Source organism: Coturnix japonica, chromosome 28 (genome assembly GCF_054131305.1).
Source record: "Coturnix japonica strain WE chromosome 28, WE-NBRP24, whole genome shotgun sequence".
NCBI classification, from domain to species: domain Eukaryota; kingdom Metazoa; phylum Chordata; class Aves; order Galliformes; family Phasianidae; genus Coturnix; species Coturnix japonica.
In genome coordinates, this window is record NC_140690.1 from 2,776,809 (window position 1) to 2,792,109 (window position 15,301).

Below are 15,301 nucleotides of genomic sequence, written 5' to 3' on the forward strand. Positions count from 1 at the left end.
GTGGGTCAGATCTATGTGGCAATAGCTGCTGTGGGACTGATATGGGTCAGATCTATGGGGGAGGAGCTGCTGTGGGGCAGATGTGATTCAGATCTATGTGGCAGGAGCTGCTGTGGGGCTGATGTGGGTCAGATCTATGGGACAGGAGCTGCTGTGTGGCTGATGTGGGTCAGATCTATGGGGCAGGTGCTGCTGTGTGTCAGATCTATGGGGAAGGAGTTGCTGTGGGACAGATCTATGGGACAGGAGAGTCTCTGGGGCTGATGTGGGTCACATCTATGGGGCAGGAGCTGCTGTGGGGTAGATGTGGGTCAGATCTATGGGCCAGGAGCCGCTTTGGGGATTATGGGGGTTAGATCATTTCGGTAGGAGCTGCTGTGGGTCAGATATATGGGGCAGGAGATGCAGTGGGGCAGTAGTGGGTCAGATCTATTGAGAAGGATCTGCTGTGGGGTAGATGTGGGTCAGATATATGGGGCAGGAGCTGCTGTGGGGTAGATGTGGGTCAGATATATGGGGCAGGAGCTGCTGTGGGGCAGATGTGGGTCTGATCTATGGGGCAGGAGATGTTGTGGGTCAGATCTATGGGGCAGAAGCTGCTCTGGGGCTGATTTGGGTCAGTTTTTTGGGAAAGGTGCTGCTTCGGGGCTGATGTGGGTCAGATCTATGGGGCAGGTGGTGCTGTTGGTCTCATTGGTGTAAGATCTATGGGGCAGGAGCTGCTGTGGACTGATGTGGGTCAGATCTATTTGTCAGGAGCTTCTCTGTGGCACATGTGGGTCAGATCTATGGGGAGGGAGCAGCTGTGGGACTGATGGGGTTTAGATCAATTGAGCAGGAGCTGCTGTCGGTCAGAACTATGGGGCAGGAGCTGCTGTGAGGCAGAGGTGGGTCAGATCTATGGGTCACGAGCTGCTGTGGGTCAGATCTATGGGGCAGGAGCTGCTGTGGGACAAATGTGGTTCAGATTTATGGGTAGGTGTAGCTGTGGGGCTCATGTGGGTCAGATCTATGGGGCAGGAGCTGGTGTGGGGCTGATTTGGGTCAGATCTATGGGGCAGGAGCTGCTGTGGGGCAGATCTATGGACAGGCTCTGCTCTGGGGCACATCTGGGTAAGATCTATGGGGCAGCAGCTGCTGTGGGGTAGATGTGGGTCAGATCTATGGGGCAGGACCTGCTGTGGGGCAGATGTAGGTCAGATCTATGGGGCAGGAGCTCTTGTGGGACTGATGAGGGTCAGACCTCTAAGGCTGGAGCTGATGTGGGTCAGATCTATGTGTCAGGAGCTGATGTGGGTCAGATCTATGGGGCAGAAGCTGTTGTGTTGCAGATGAGGGTCAGATCTATGTGGTAGGAGCTGCTGTGGGGCTGATGTGGGTCAGATCTGTAGGGCAGGAGCTGCTGTGGTGTAGACGTGGGTAAGATCTATGTGGCAGGAGCTGCTGTCGGGCTGATGTGGGTCAGATCTATGGGGCAGGAGCTGCTGTGTGTCAGATATATGGGGCAGGAGAAGCTGTGGGTCAGATCTATGGGGCAGGAGCTGCTGTGGGGCACATGTGGTTCATATCTATTGGGAAGGAGCTGCTGTGGGGCAGATGTGGGTCATATCAATGGGGTAGCTGTTGCTGTGGGTTAGATCTATGGGGCAGAAGCTCCTTTCGGGCATATGTGAGTCAGATGTATAGCAATACCTGGCCCATAGATGTGACCCTCATCAGCCTCACAGCAGCTCCTGCCCCATAGATCTGACCAACATCAGCCCCACAGCAGCTCCTGCCCCATAGATCTGAACCACATCTGACCAACAGCAGCTCCTGCCCCATAGATCTGACTCACATATGCCCGACAGCAGCTTCTGCCCCATAGATCTAACCCACAGCATCTCCTTCCCCATTGATATGACCCTCATCAGACCCACAGCTGCTCCAGCCCAATAGATATGACCCACATATACCCCTCAGCAGGTTATGCCCCATAGATCTGACCCACATGTGCCCCACAGCAACTCCTGCCCCATAGATCTGACCCACAGCAGCTCCTGCCCCATAGATCTGACCCACATGTGCACCACAGCAGCTCCTGCCCCATCGATCTGACCCACATGTGCCCCACAACAGCTCCTGCCCCATAGATCTGATACACATGTGCCCCATAGCAGCTCCTGCCCCATAGATCTGACCCACAGCAACCCCACAGCAGCTCCTGCCCCGTAGATCTGACCCACAGCAGCTCCTGCCTCAATAGATCATACCCCAATTAGCCCCACAGCAGAACCTGTCCCATAGACCTGACCCACATGTGCCCCACAGCTGCTCCTGCTCCATAGATCTGACCCTCATCAGCCCCACAGCAGCTCCTGCCCAATAGATCAGTCCCACCTCTACCCCACAGCAGATCCTTCCCAATAGATCTGACCCACATCTGCCTCACAGCAGCTCCTGCCCTATAGATCTTACCGCAATCAGCCCCACAGCATTTCCTGCCCCATAGATCTGACCCACATGTGCCCCACAGCAGCTCCTGCCCCATAGATCTGACACACATATACCCCAGAGCTGGTCCTGCACAATAGATCTGACCAACATCTACCCCACAGCAGCTCCTGCCCCATAGATCTTACCAACATCAGCGCCATAGCATCTCCTGCCCCATAGATCTGACACACAGCAGCTCCTGCCCCATAGATCTGACCCACATCTGCACTACAGCAGCTCCTGCCCCATAGATCTCACTCACATGTGCCCCAGAGCAGATACTGCCCGATAGGTCTGACCCACAACTACCCCACAGCAGCTCCTGCCCCATAGATCTGACCCACATCTGCACTACAGCAGCTCCTGCCCCATAGATCTGACTCACATATGCCCCACAGCTACTCCTGCCCCATAGATCTGACCAACATCTACCCCACAGCAGCTCCTGCCCCATAGATCTCACTCACATGTGCCCCAGAGCAGATCCTGCCCCATAGATCAGACCCACAACTACCCCACAGCAGCTCCTGCCCCATAGATCTGACCCAAATCAGCCCCACACCAGCTCCTGCCCCATAGATCTGACCCACATCAGCCCCACACCAGCACCTGCCCCATTGATCTGACCCACACCAGCCCCACAGCAGCTCCTGCCCCATAGATATGACACACACCTGCCCCACAGCAGCTCCTTCCCTAAAGATCTGACCCACATAAGCCCCACAGCAGGACCTGTTCCGTAGATCTGACGCACAGCCACTCCTGCCCCATATATCTGACCCATATCAGATCCACAGCAACGCCTGCCCCATAGATCTCAACCACATGAGCCCCACAGCAGCTCCTGTCCCACAGATCTTACCCACATGTGCCCCACAGCAGCTCCTGCCCCATAGGTCTGACCCACATCAGCCACACAGCAGCTCCCGCCCCACAGATCTGACCAACACCAGCCCCACAGCAGCTCCTGCCCCATAGATCCGACCCACATCTGCCCCTTAGGAGCTCCAACCCCATAGATCTGACCGACAGCTGCTCCTGCCACATAGATCTCACCTACATCTGCTCCAGAACAGCTCCCGCCCCATAGATCTGACCCACATCAGCCCCAAAGAAGCTCGTGCCCCATAGATCAGACCCACATCAGCCACACAGCAGCTCCCGCCCCATAGATCTGACCCACATCGGACCCACCACAGCTCTTGCCCCATAGATCAGACCCACATCTACCCCACAGCAGCTCCTGCCCCATATATCTTACCAACATCACCCCCACAGCAGCTCCTGCCCCATAGATCTGACCCACGTCTTCCCCACAGCAGCTCCTGCCCCATAGATCTAGCCCGCATCAGACCCACAGCAGCTCCAGTCCCATAGATCTGACCCACATCATCCCCACAACAGCTCCTGCCCCATAGATCTGACCCACATCTGCCCCACAGCAGCTCCTGCCTCATAGATCTGACCTACACACTACATCCGGATCTCACTACAGCCTCCCTTCTGGAAGTTAGAGAGAGCAATGAGGTCTCCCCTGAGCCTCTTCTTCTCCAGGCTGAACAATCCCAGCTCCCTCAGCCTCAACTCATACGGCCTGTGCTCCAGACCCCTCACCAGCTTTGTTGCCCTCCTCTGAACGCGTTCCGGGGCCTCCATGTCTTCCTTGCACTGAGGGGCCCAAAACTGAACACAGCACTCGAGCTGCGGCCTCATCAGTGCTGAGAACAGGGGGACAATCACCTCTCTGCTCCTGCTGGCAACACTGTTTCTGATGCAGGCCAGGATGCCCTTGGCCTTCTTAATATACAGCAAAGGAATCTCCTGAAAAGGAAACCAGAATATCTGGCAACATGAAACAAAGTTCTGATTCATAAAAGACTTGCAGCAAGGCCTGAATCTCTTGTGTAATCTGCTCTTGATTTATCCCATTAGCACTAGGTGGAATGCAGAAGCTTCCTGAGACGTGATAATCAAAACCTAGTCCAATGCCTTTAAAAAAGCCTTTAAGAGATTACTCCTCCTTGGCTGTTTAAAATAAACTTAGGTAATACAAAATGTTGGAAAATTTTTGGACAGCTCCCCAGGGCCGGGCTTTGGAAGGCCGTATTGACGAGAGTCAATCAAGCTCCTGCTGCAGGCGTATATGTGTGTGCCAGTTCTTCAACACAGTAGAAATCACAACTTGCTGCGTGATCAAAATTCTGCATGTGCTACTCCTGAACCCCAATTACTTCCAACGGTGTTAAATTACCCCTTGATCTCAAAGCTGAACAAAACAACAAAATGCCACACCAATACTGAATACATAAAAACAAACAACTCCTTGGGCCTCAAGGGGAGGATGATGCACAGGCCACGGCTGCCAGCGTGCAGCTGGGCTTCCCAGGGCAAACAGCAGCACACGGTGCATCAGAAGCTGAAAGAACCCTCAGGGAAGAGAGGCCAACTCAAGGGGCTGAGCACGGGACACCCTTCTTCCTGCCGGGCTGCTTCCCCTCCTCTGGTTTCTTTCTGTCAGTCCTCAGAGAGCAAGGAGATGCTCACAGCCTGTCACCAGCACTTACGGGTTGGCTGAAAGGCCACAGGTTGGGAAGACCAACAAGGAAACGGGGGAAAACCTGCACCATGTCAAGGGAGAGACGTGAAGCCGACCGCTTCATCACCCTGTGATTGCCAGCCCGAGCGAGGGACGTTCTGACCAGCTACTGAAAGAGGCAGCACCAGGTTTAGAAAGTTCGCTTCAATTTTATTGCGTACAAGAAGATTTGGCTTGTATTTATTACCCCGCCCACACCCCAAAATGAAGCCCCAGTGCCCAGGATTGCCGCTTAGCAATCAGTCACTCAGCCTCCAGTCAGACCCAAGGAGAAGCCAAACCCCAGGGCTACGTCACCTCCTCCCTCTCCAGTCCCAGCCAGCCCTATTTCAACCTAACCCTACACTAGGCCTGGACCTCACGAGACACACCCTGAAGGAACGCAGCGTCTCCAGCTCTTGCCATACACCAAGTCCTGCACAGGTGAAGCCCTCTTTGCTTCTAACGCAGCACAAGTCCTTCCTGTCCAGTTCACTTCCATCATCTCCACCGTCCATGACAGGGAAATCACGGCTGTGCCGGTAAACTGGACCGTTGAGTCAGCAGCTTTTGGTGCCACCTCCGAGAAAGCGCTGCAGGTGGTTCTGCTGTCCTTTGTAGCTTCTTGCTCAGGCCATCATCGTTGCTTTCTGCTTTCCTTCTCGGCTTTCTTCCTCAGCTGAGCAGCGCTTGCCTTGCCTCAGCTTTCTTCACTCTCTCCCAAGTCTCAGTCCCCAAACTCTCCGAGTCCTACAAGAATCAATTCGGAAACGCTCAGGGAACCTTCTCAGCTAACAACTGGTTGGCGGCTCGCTTTGGGAGCTCAAGTCACCCTGCTGGGCACGTTGGGCTGCCAGAACTGGGAACCGCCTTCCTGACAGTCGGGCACACAAGAAACTCCACCCCTGTCTCGTTCCCCAAATCCCACACAAACCAGAGCCTAAAGCCCTTTCCTGCAAGGCGGTCCCTGCACGGGCGGGAGGACCCTGTGCCTGGCAGCTCATAGGGAGCAGCAGTAGCCACAGGATAAGACTGAGCTGGCACCTCCAGGCTGCTGGCAACAGTTACAGATGGTTCCCTCCCACCCAGTTGCCCGTGCCTTTCTCCTATCCCATGAGAGCACCACTTACTGCCTTTGGGAACTTGGAAACTGGCAGCATGATGGCCAGCACAGAGAAGCTGCAAAACGGCTCTGTAGAAGAGTCTGTGGCGCAGCATGTTCTTCATTAGCATGGGCTCAGGGATCTCAGGTGGCCAGAAATGCAGTTCAGCAGCCATAGCACAGACAGCCTGCTGCTCTACTGCTCTCATGGGGGCTGCCTGCTGTGAGGGGGGAAAAAGAGGCATCTTTTTGTGTGCCCCCGTGGCGCAGGTGGTAGGAATGCTGCATTGCAACACCGGGGCCCGGGTGTTCGAATCCCCCTGTGGTGCAAGTGGTAGAAGTGCCACCCTGTAGCACAGAGGCTGGAATCCCGGGGGTTCGACTCGATGATCTCTAAGGTCCCTTCCAACCCGCACGAGACTATTACTATTACTATTACTATTACTATTACTATTACTATTACTATTACTATTACTATTACTATTACTATTACTATTACTATTACTATTACTATTACTATTACTCTCAGTCACTGTGATGGAGTTACTTTCTGCTAGAAACATTTCCAGGCTGACTTAGAGAAGTGCTCTGAAGCTTGGTCACCTTGGGCTACCGACCCAAGAACAAAGAGGGACAACAAACTTGCATTTCAATTGCCCTTTAGCGCCCGCCTCGGAGAAGAGCCCTCAGCCTTCAGTATTGCTGCACTTACAGGTGAGGGGAAGAGAAGCAAGAGGACGGGTGGGTGTCAAAGAAGGGAAAATTTACCAGGCAAGAATAAACCTATCCCTGAGCTCCATCACACACATGTGAATACTGCCTTACTAATATGAACAATAACATCATTCACACAGCTAAATTTACTCAAATTCACGTACCTGGTTGTGGACATGTTCGAGGCCTCGCTGCTGCTGTGCTGTTCAACGCCGGCCACAGCAATAAAGCGTGCAGAAAGCCCATCTATTGCAGACAGAGGTGTGAGCCGTGCTTAACCAACACTGCTTCAGCGCACGCTTAAAGTAAGGCACACCTACCTTGCACTGGCCATGCAGGAAGCTCGTGACGCAGCTCCAGACTTCTCTCCTGAGGCCCAGCTTCATTTCACGGCCACTCACGCTCTGCTGCTGGACATTCTGCAACGGAAAAGCCACCGGATGCAAATCCCATCCCTCGCAGATGGCATCAGACCTCCGCTCTCATGGCAGTCGCACTCACGGCTCCGGGGGAGAAAGCAGACGTGTGCTTACCGAGCGAGCGCTGTTTGCTGCCAGCTGCTGGTAGGAACCCACGCCTAACCCTACAGTACCAACAGTAACCTATGCCTAACTCTACTATGGGAACAACAATCTACTCCTAACACTAAAGAATGAAGAGGAACAAACTCCTAACAGGAAAACACCAACTACTAACACTAAACCTACTCCTAACCTACTCCTAACACTAAAAAATGAACAATAAGCAATGCCTAACTCAAAAACACAAACAATAACCTATGCCTAACTCAAAAACACTAACAACAACCTACACCTAACTCTAAAACTAAACTAAACCCAAAAACCAACTATAGAAACAGGGACTGGAACAAACAGGGTAAAGATGGGACTGGGGGCCCACAGAATGTGGCTGCAGAATAGGCCCAAAGGAGGAACAGATGTTACAAAAATGCCACCCAGCTAATGCAGGGGGCGGGGGCCGTGCAGCGGGTAAGGAGCTCAGCGCCTGGACCAGCCACGGTGGAGCTGTGACCATGCCAGCGCGGGGCCTGGCACGGTGGTGTGGTGCCAGGCCAGCTATGCCGCGGGCGGATCCACCTCCATGGGCTCCTCTGCAGGTGGATCCACCTCCATGGGCTCCTCTGCAGGTGGATCCACCTCCATTCGCTCATCTGGAGGTGGATCCACCTCCATAGGCTCCACATGGGTGGTGGTCACGGGGCTGGTCCAGGCATGATGGAATATGGCTCTCTTACCCATCCTCTGCCTGGTGGTCATGGCGGGCCCCCTCCTCCTTCTCACTCCTAGGGCCCCCAGCTCCATCCTCCCGCCTGAAACAGGGAAAACTTCTACCCTAGCCCTCTTAGCTGCCGACATGGCTGCTAACTGCCACAGCTGTCAGAGGCAAGTGCGTTGCGCGCGGCAGCGGTGACCAAGGTGACGTGGAGAGGGTTCTAAAATGGCGGCCGCACTGCTGGCACTGGTGTTCCACATAGGATGAGGAGGGGGCTGGTAATAGCAGGACAAGGGGAAACTGATTGAAGTTGAAAGAGGGAAGATTTAGGTTGGATGTTAGGGGGAAAGTTGTTTACTAGGAGAGTGGTTAGGCCCTGGAACGGGCTGCCCAGGGAGGTTGTGGATGCCCCGTCCTTGGGGGTGTTCAGAGCCAGGTTGGACAGGGCCCTGGGCAACCTGATCTAGTAAAGGTGTATGTTTGGTGGCCCTGCCAGGCAGGGGGGTTTGTTCTTCATGATCCATGAGGTCCCTTCCAACCTGGGTCATTCTGTGACTCTGTGATACTGGTGTGTGGCTGTTTGTCCCAGCGCGCTGACCTTTTGTCTTCAGGTTCACCAACAAGACTGTAACTGATTTATGGAGGAGGCAAGTGATGGGTGCTACCGTGTGACAATCAACATCACTTTGTGGACATTTGAAAGCACCTTCCTCCAGAGCTGTTCACCTCCAGAAGAGGGTGCTCAGAAGTGTTTACTGGCAGAAGATCTGGCAGCTGCCCCCCCCCCCCAACAGGCCCCAGCCCGGCCTGAGCCACGTGACAGTGACAGGAAGTGCTTCTTGCAGGCGGCGGAGAGCACTTCCGGGCCATGGCGGCCATGAGCGGGGCCGGGAGGAGCGGGCTCTGTGCTGCGAATGGGGTCGGGCCTCGGTGCAGGGGCACGGAGGGGCTGTCGGGGGAGGAGCTCGCAGCGCTGCCGGCACCCAGAGGCGGCTCCCGGGTGGCTCCACGGTCTCGCTGTGCTGCGGAGTCACCTGGCCGGCCCCAAAAGCCTGGAGGCAGAGCCTGAGCCGGCCCCGGCCCGGATCGTGTGGTGCGGCTCCGGCCGTGCTGGGCTGTGCGGCACCAAGAGGAAGACGTCCGTTCGTTTGCCGGCCGCTCACTGGCTGTAAGATCCGGGTGGCGCCGAGGCCCGCTTAAGAAACGGCGTGGATGAAGGTTTGTACGGATGGAGTGGGTCTGGATTGCAGTGAGCGGGACGAGTCCGGGCTGCGGTTTGGCGTGGTTGTGTTGGTTGCTTTGAAGGGCTGCCGTCATAGGGCGGAGGGAGGGAGAGGGAGAGGGAGGGATGAACAGGGAAGCAGAAAACAGATGCTCTGCTGGAATTCAGAATAAAGGGGGGCTAAAAGGGGGATAGTTAAAGTAGTTTACAGAAAATGATTTAGTTAGAATAACAAGGAATGGAGACAGTGGGTCTGGAAGAGCAGGAAGGATGAAGATTAAGGAGTGAGAACTCCCTGAGACACCTGGCGAGAAGGGGATTAGGTGTTGCAACTCCTCTTTTGATATTTGCATCTCCCTGACAAGATGGGCGATAACAAGAGGGGGTCTGCATGATAAAGAATGTGTATTAGAATTAAGGGATGCATGTTAGAATTACGGGAAATCATTGACTATGCATGAGGTGTACCTATATCTGTATCACGGTTTTACAAGTTGGTGTGCAAGTTTGGAGGAGCTATCCCCCTTGCACCCAGCGCTGGAATAAAACATACCTGCTTTATAACCCATCTCTGGATTATAGAGTTTGATTCCGCAAGTCAGGGAGCTTTGAACAGTGCGGGCAGTCAGGAGCACGTCGCGTTTCTGCCTGCTGTGTTGGCGCTGCCGTAAGTCTTTGGGTCCCCAGGGAGGCTCTCCCTGGGGGTGTCCCGATTGGAAGGCAGGATTCAATCCCGCCGCAGCCCGTCCATGGCAGGCAGACGCTTCTCTCCTCTGCTCATGGGACTCAGCAGTGCCAGGGGTTTCACAGCGCGTGTTGCAGTGGCTGGCAGCCTCCGTGTGTTTTTCTGTTGCAAACAGGATCCCATGGTGGAGCCGAACTAGAAGCAGACGTTGGTGTCTTGTGGCAGGAGCAAGGGCAGTGGAAGCGCTGTCCAATGCCGGGCGGTGGTGACTGCCATGAGAGCAGGGGTCTGATACCATCTGTGAGGGATGGGATTTGCATCCGGTGGCTTTTCCGTTGCAGAATGTCCAGCAGCAGAGCGTGAGTGGCCGTGAAATGAAGCTGGGCCTCAGGAGAGCCGCCTGGAGCTGCGTCACGAGCACCTTGTGTGTGTGCTGGCCATCATGCTGCCAGTTTCCAAGTTCCCAGAGGCAGTAAGTGGTGCTCTCATGGGCTGAGAGAAAGGCACGGGCAACTGGCTGGGAGGGAACTGTCAAATACAAGATACGAAATACTAAAGTATTGATGCTACAGATAAAGCTCAGTTTGCATTTTTGTTAGTCTGTGACAACAAATACAATGTCCCTGAAGAAATGGCTTTTTTGGCCATTAAAAGACAAAATGCAATCTTTTGATTTGCACAAAGCAGTAAAAACAACACTGGAGCGATTTTCTTTATCCTTTGACAGAGTCTCTGGGTCTTTAATGTCCCTTCCCACCCAAACCATTCCACAATAATATATTTCCACAATGTAAATGTGAAAATATCTGCCATGGTCTCCTGCTGCTCTAGATGACTGGGAATCCTCAGCGTCCATAACAAGCCCAGGGGGAGCCTGGTCCTTGCGGTGGAACAGATCTACCCAGTGGGACACGCTCCCAGTAATTCTTCCCCAGCAGCCTGGCACTCACCCACTAAGGGGTGCCACAAGCACCCACTCTATGCAGCCCTGCTGCACAGGAGGAGCAGCCCGTGGGGAGGCCCAGCCAGCAGCCTGGGGATGTGAGGTCACTATGCCCTGCCACATTGCTGCCTTGTGCCACAAGATCACAATGCCCAGCTGCGTGCTCTAGGTGTTCTGTGCCCCAATAGCAGCACTCGCTGTGGCTATAGCAGTGGTGGTAGCAGCATGGCACGAGTACTGGGGGCCACGGCCCCCACCTGCCTTGCCGTCCTCCTACTGATAGCCATGTGTTGTCAGGAGACTTGTGCTGCTCCAGGGCGAGCAGCAGGAGCAGGTGGGTGGGCAGAGATGGGGTAAAAAATAAGCGGAAATGAGAGTGAGAAGCCCAGGTTCTTGTTCCAGTGGCTCTGTGCCTTATAGCTCTAAGGCTGCCTTCGATGGGGGGGGGGGGTATTGGAAAAGGGGGACAGGCAGCACCACAGGAGCTGGGCAAGGGCATGAGGAAGCCCTGTGCTCCCACGGCTCTGCCGCTGGCTGGGTGGAGCATGCTCTTCATCCTGGGGGTGTCCCAGGGGAGAACGTGGAAGGTGTGTGCTGGGAAAAGCATGAGCATTTCTGCTCCAGCTGCCTGATGCTCCCCATAGAAAAATCCTGGTTCCCAACAGAGACCCCCAGCTGTAGCCCAGTGTGTTTCAGGCACCTTTTCTTTGTATGCTCTTCCACGCGGTCCTGGAGGGGTGCTGCATGTGGCCAGGAGGGAGCATTTGTAAAGCTGCCGAGTGCTAGGCTCCAGGTCACCCTGGCCCCTCTATAGCTTTGGCAATCAAGGCCTGAGTCTCCCATCCCATTACCTGTCCCCTTCCCTGGCCCCTTCCCTGTCACTAAGGGAGAGGAAGATCACAGCATGCAATGGGAACATCCCTCTTCTGTTCTTTTTTCTAGATGATGACATTGGTACTTCTTCCTCAGATGACTGGAAGGAGACTGCTTTTGTGCCTCAGGGGAAACTCCGAGGTAAGTTGTGAGTGTCTGTTTCCTTGGAAGTCGAAAAATTAGTGCTATAATAGCTTATTTGGGTACGTAAGGCTCTCCAAAGGTCTTTCAAGTCTCTTTGTGCTTTGAAGGTCGTACACAGATCAGTCATTAGTATTTCTTTACTTGGAGAATTGTCACATTTCAGTGGGAAGGCGGCCCTTGCCAGTCATTGCTCCTATTCCTTTGCTGTTTGGGCCATGTCATTCCCTGACCTGCAGCCAGTCCTCACAGGTCACTGCAGGAAAAAAAACAAGGCAGACCCCAGTGCACAGCGGAAGCTCTCCTCACCTGTGTCTGATCACTCTTGTGCCTGCAGGCCCCTTTGGTGCATTTCGAAAGCAAAGTCGCGTCCCTGAGCCTGGGGTGGATGCCAGACGTAAGTCACCAGTCTTCATCTCATGATCTTTGCTCATATTTGGTTGTGGAAGTTCAGGAGGGGTTCATCTTTTCACTGCCTGGTGATTTCTTCTCCATGAGAAGCTTGGGTAGTCACTGTTTCTTGGGTGCTGCATGCTCCCAGTATCCCATTGACTTTGTCTACATACATCAGAGATCTCCCCACTAAAAAAACCTTGAGGGGCCAAATGTTCTTCTATGCCTTCTCTGAAGATTGTTTTACATGGCCTGGAGAGAGTATCTGGAAAGCTGCTGAGTGCCAGCCAACTGCCCACCTGGCTTCTCTGCAGCTTTGCAACTTTTGACCCAGGTCTGAGTGCCATGTCATCACCTGAGCCCCTTCCAGTCACTGCAGGTCCCTAAGGAAGAGAGAAATTACAGCATACCATGTCATGAGATTTTACTTCCTTTGAGAGATGCCAGCTCACAGTCCTAATGTCAGCCAGGCGCGTCTGCAGGTGTGAGTGAGAATGCACACCTGTGTGTGTGTCTGCTAATGAAAATCATGAAGGACAAAGCACGTGGTAGGTGTATTTCCGTCTGTTCCCTGAAAGGCTTGTGAAACTGAATTTCTAGAAATACATGTGGAGAAACTGCACCATCTTCCTGATGAGAAGCAGTTACTTACAGTCCCACTCCCTTACCTCCTTTCTAAAGAGACAGGTGGAGCACCTATGCGCTGGCTTGCATTTTGGAACGGCAGAGTTCGCACACTGACTGTCCCCCTGAGAGTAATAGAGGCCATGCACACAACAACTGTCACTCCAGGTAAGGGCCGCTCATAGAGCTCCGTGGCCATGGTTAGAGGTTGCTCCCCTCCCACAGCAGCCAGTTCCCAGGGACTTAGGAACTTTGTCCTTTTGGGAACTAGGCCACCAGAACCACATTCAGCAGATAAGGAGAGGAAACAGGACCCTCCATAGTACCTCCTGTGCACAGACCCTGCATTCCAGAGCTTGCTGTGCTTCCCCTGAGCCACCAGGCACAACAGCAGCCCGGAGCGGGATCCTTCCTGTGGTTGTTCTTGTCCACGTCACTCAAAGCAGCAGCTGGTGAAACAGATCCACATTGTTTTTCCAGGTGCGGATGGTGAGGAACACGCAAATGCCGCAGACAATAATTTTATCAAGAAGTACTGCCTGGGATTTGGTGTGGCTATCTTCGTTACCATGCTGATGGCAATGTTTTCGTGCTATCGTCTTGTCCGACAACGGAGGCAGATAAACCAGTGAGTTCTTGTTCACCCCCAACCCCATCCTGCCCCCTCTCTTTACTATAGGGATCCTGTGAGCAAGGAGGCATTTCTAGTTAAAGCAGCATAGAGAAGCCAGTTAGTTGTTGCCTAACACTGTCTGAGATTGACACTGTCAGACATTTAACTGGCCTCGCCATTCCTGCTGCATGTTCTTACTGCTGGGCCTGAGACAGGCCGGGAGCTGAGGGTGGCTCTATCATGCACTGTGAGGAAGGAGAGCAGGGGGTTCTCCTGTGCCCTCAGCACGTTTCTCTCCCTGCAGGCGCCTTGCTGAAGATGCTGCAGTCCAGCATATTGCCCGCAGCAACCTCACGCTTGGACAAACAGCTTGCTCGCCTCAGTGCGCCGCACAGAAAAGACGTGGCACAAACAACTGGTGCCTGTGCAGTGACAATCTGCCCACCAGCCGCAGAGCATCACCAGAGCGGCCCCTGCCAGGCCTGACGGCTGTCGGGCTCAGCTGCCCCCAGTGCAGCCCCCATAGCCCACCAGCCCAGGCTCCGTGGCCCCTGGGAAGTACATCATGCCCAGTGGCCCCTATCCACCTTGAGCATCAACACCTCTTTCAGGGGACAGGAGGGACCCACCTGGTTTGGAAGCTTGCAGTCATCGGCTGGCACCCAAACAGCAGCACCCTGGCATCAACACCACCCTCCCGTCCCCCACCACCATTCTTCAGGGGTTGGCAGTGGCTCCCTCAAAGTGTCACCCGCAGGCAGCCACTGCCTCAGGGAAGCTTGAGAGGCCTGTCAGCCTCCAGCACCATCTCTGCCCTCACTCTCCCCTCCACCATCCATCAGGGGATGGAAGCGACCCCAGCAGAGTATAGACCTGGGGACATCATCCAAGAGACGGACGACCATTGCCTGGGGGAAGCCAACTGGCCCAGCAGCCCCCTGTCCCCCCCAGGAACTGTCACCAACTTTCCTTCACCATCCTTCAGGAGGTTGGAGCAGCCCCCACAGGGTGGCAGTTTGAGGGCATCATCCGACACCCAGAAAACTACAGCCAGGGGAAAGCATACCAGGCCCCACAGCTCCCAGCCCCCCACAGCACCAACTCTGCCCTCCCGCTCCTCTCCTCCATCCTTCAGGATGTGGGAGTGCCCCCCCCCACAGGGTCGGCATGGGGGCAACACCTGTAAAACCTCTGCCTGGAAAAAGTATGACAGGCCCAGCAGCCCCAAGATCCCCCCAGCACCACCTCTCTCTTCATGCTCCTCTCCACCATTGGTCAGGGGGTGGGAGCATCATCACTGGTCAACACAACAGGGGGTTCTTTCTTTAACATCCTTATTACACCTTCCGAACTGAGTATACCTTTTCTACAAAAATTCTCAGCACCACAGATGATCATATTCAAAACATCTATGACTATATGGAATATAGATATTGTAAATTAATTCAATAAAATTCAACAACAAAACAAAATAACCAAGAAGCTGCTTCCTTCAAAAGGCAGAGTATTCTGACGAGGAGAAAACAGCAATACTAACATCACGTCACAGCGTTGCCATCAGGGCTCAAGCTAAGGCAGCCAGCTGACCAGGGCAGAACTTGTGTTAGATGCTGCTCAATGACAACACCCATAATGAAGTAGCAAGGATGTGAAGTGTAGGAGACTACTTGCGCTTATCACATTCTGTCTGCTGTAACAGCACTACTCA

At 54.1% G+C, this 15,301-nt stretch overlaps 1 protein-coding gene across 1 annotated transcript; it reads left to right on the forward strand.

The window, feature by feature from the left end:
* The first annotated feature begins 13,417 nt into the window (after positions 1-13,417).
* LOC146756051 (uncharacterized) lies at positions 13,418-15,068 on the forward strand. Its single transcript, XM_085524993.1, has 2 exons — positions 13,418-13,608; positions 13,898-15,068. The coding sequence occupies exons 1-2, from the start codon at positions 13,550-13,552 to the stop codon at positions 14,946-14,948; spliced, it is 1,110 nt and encodes a 369-aa protein (XP_085381119.1). The 5' UTR covers positions 13,418-13,549; the 3' UTR covers positions 14,949-15,068.
* The last annotated feature ends 233 nt before the right edge of the window (positions 15,069-15,301 follow it).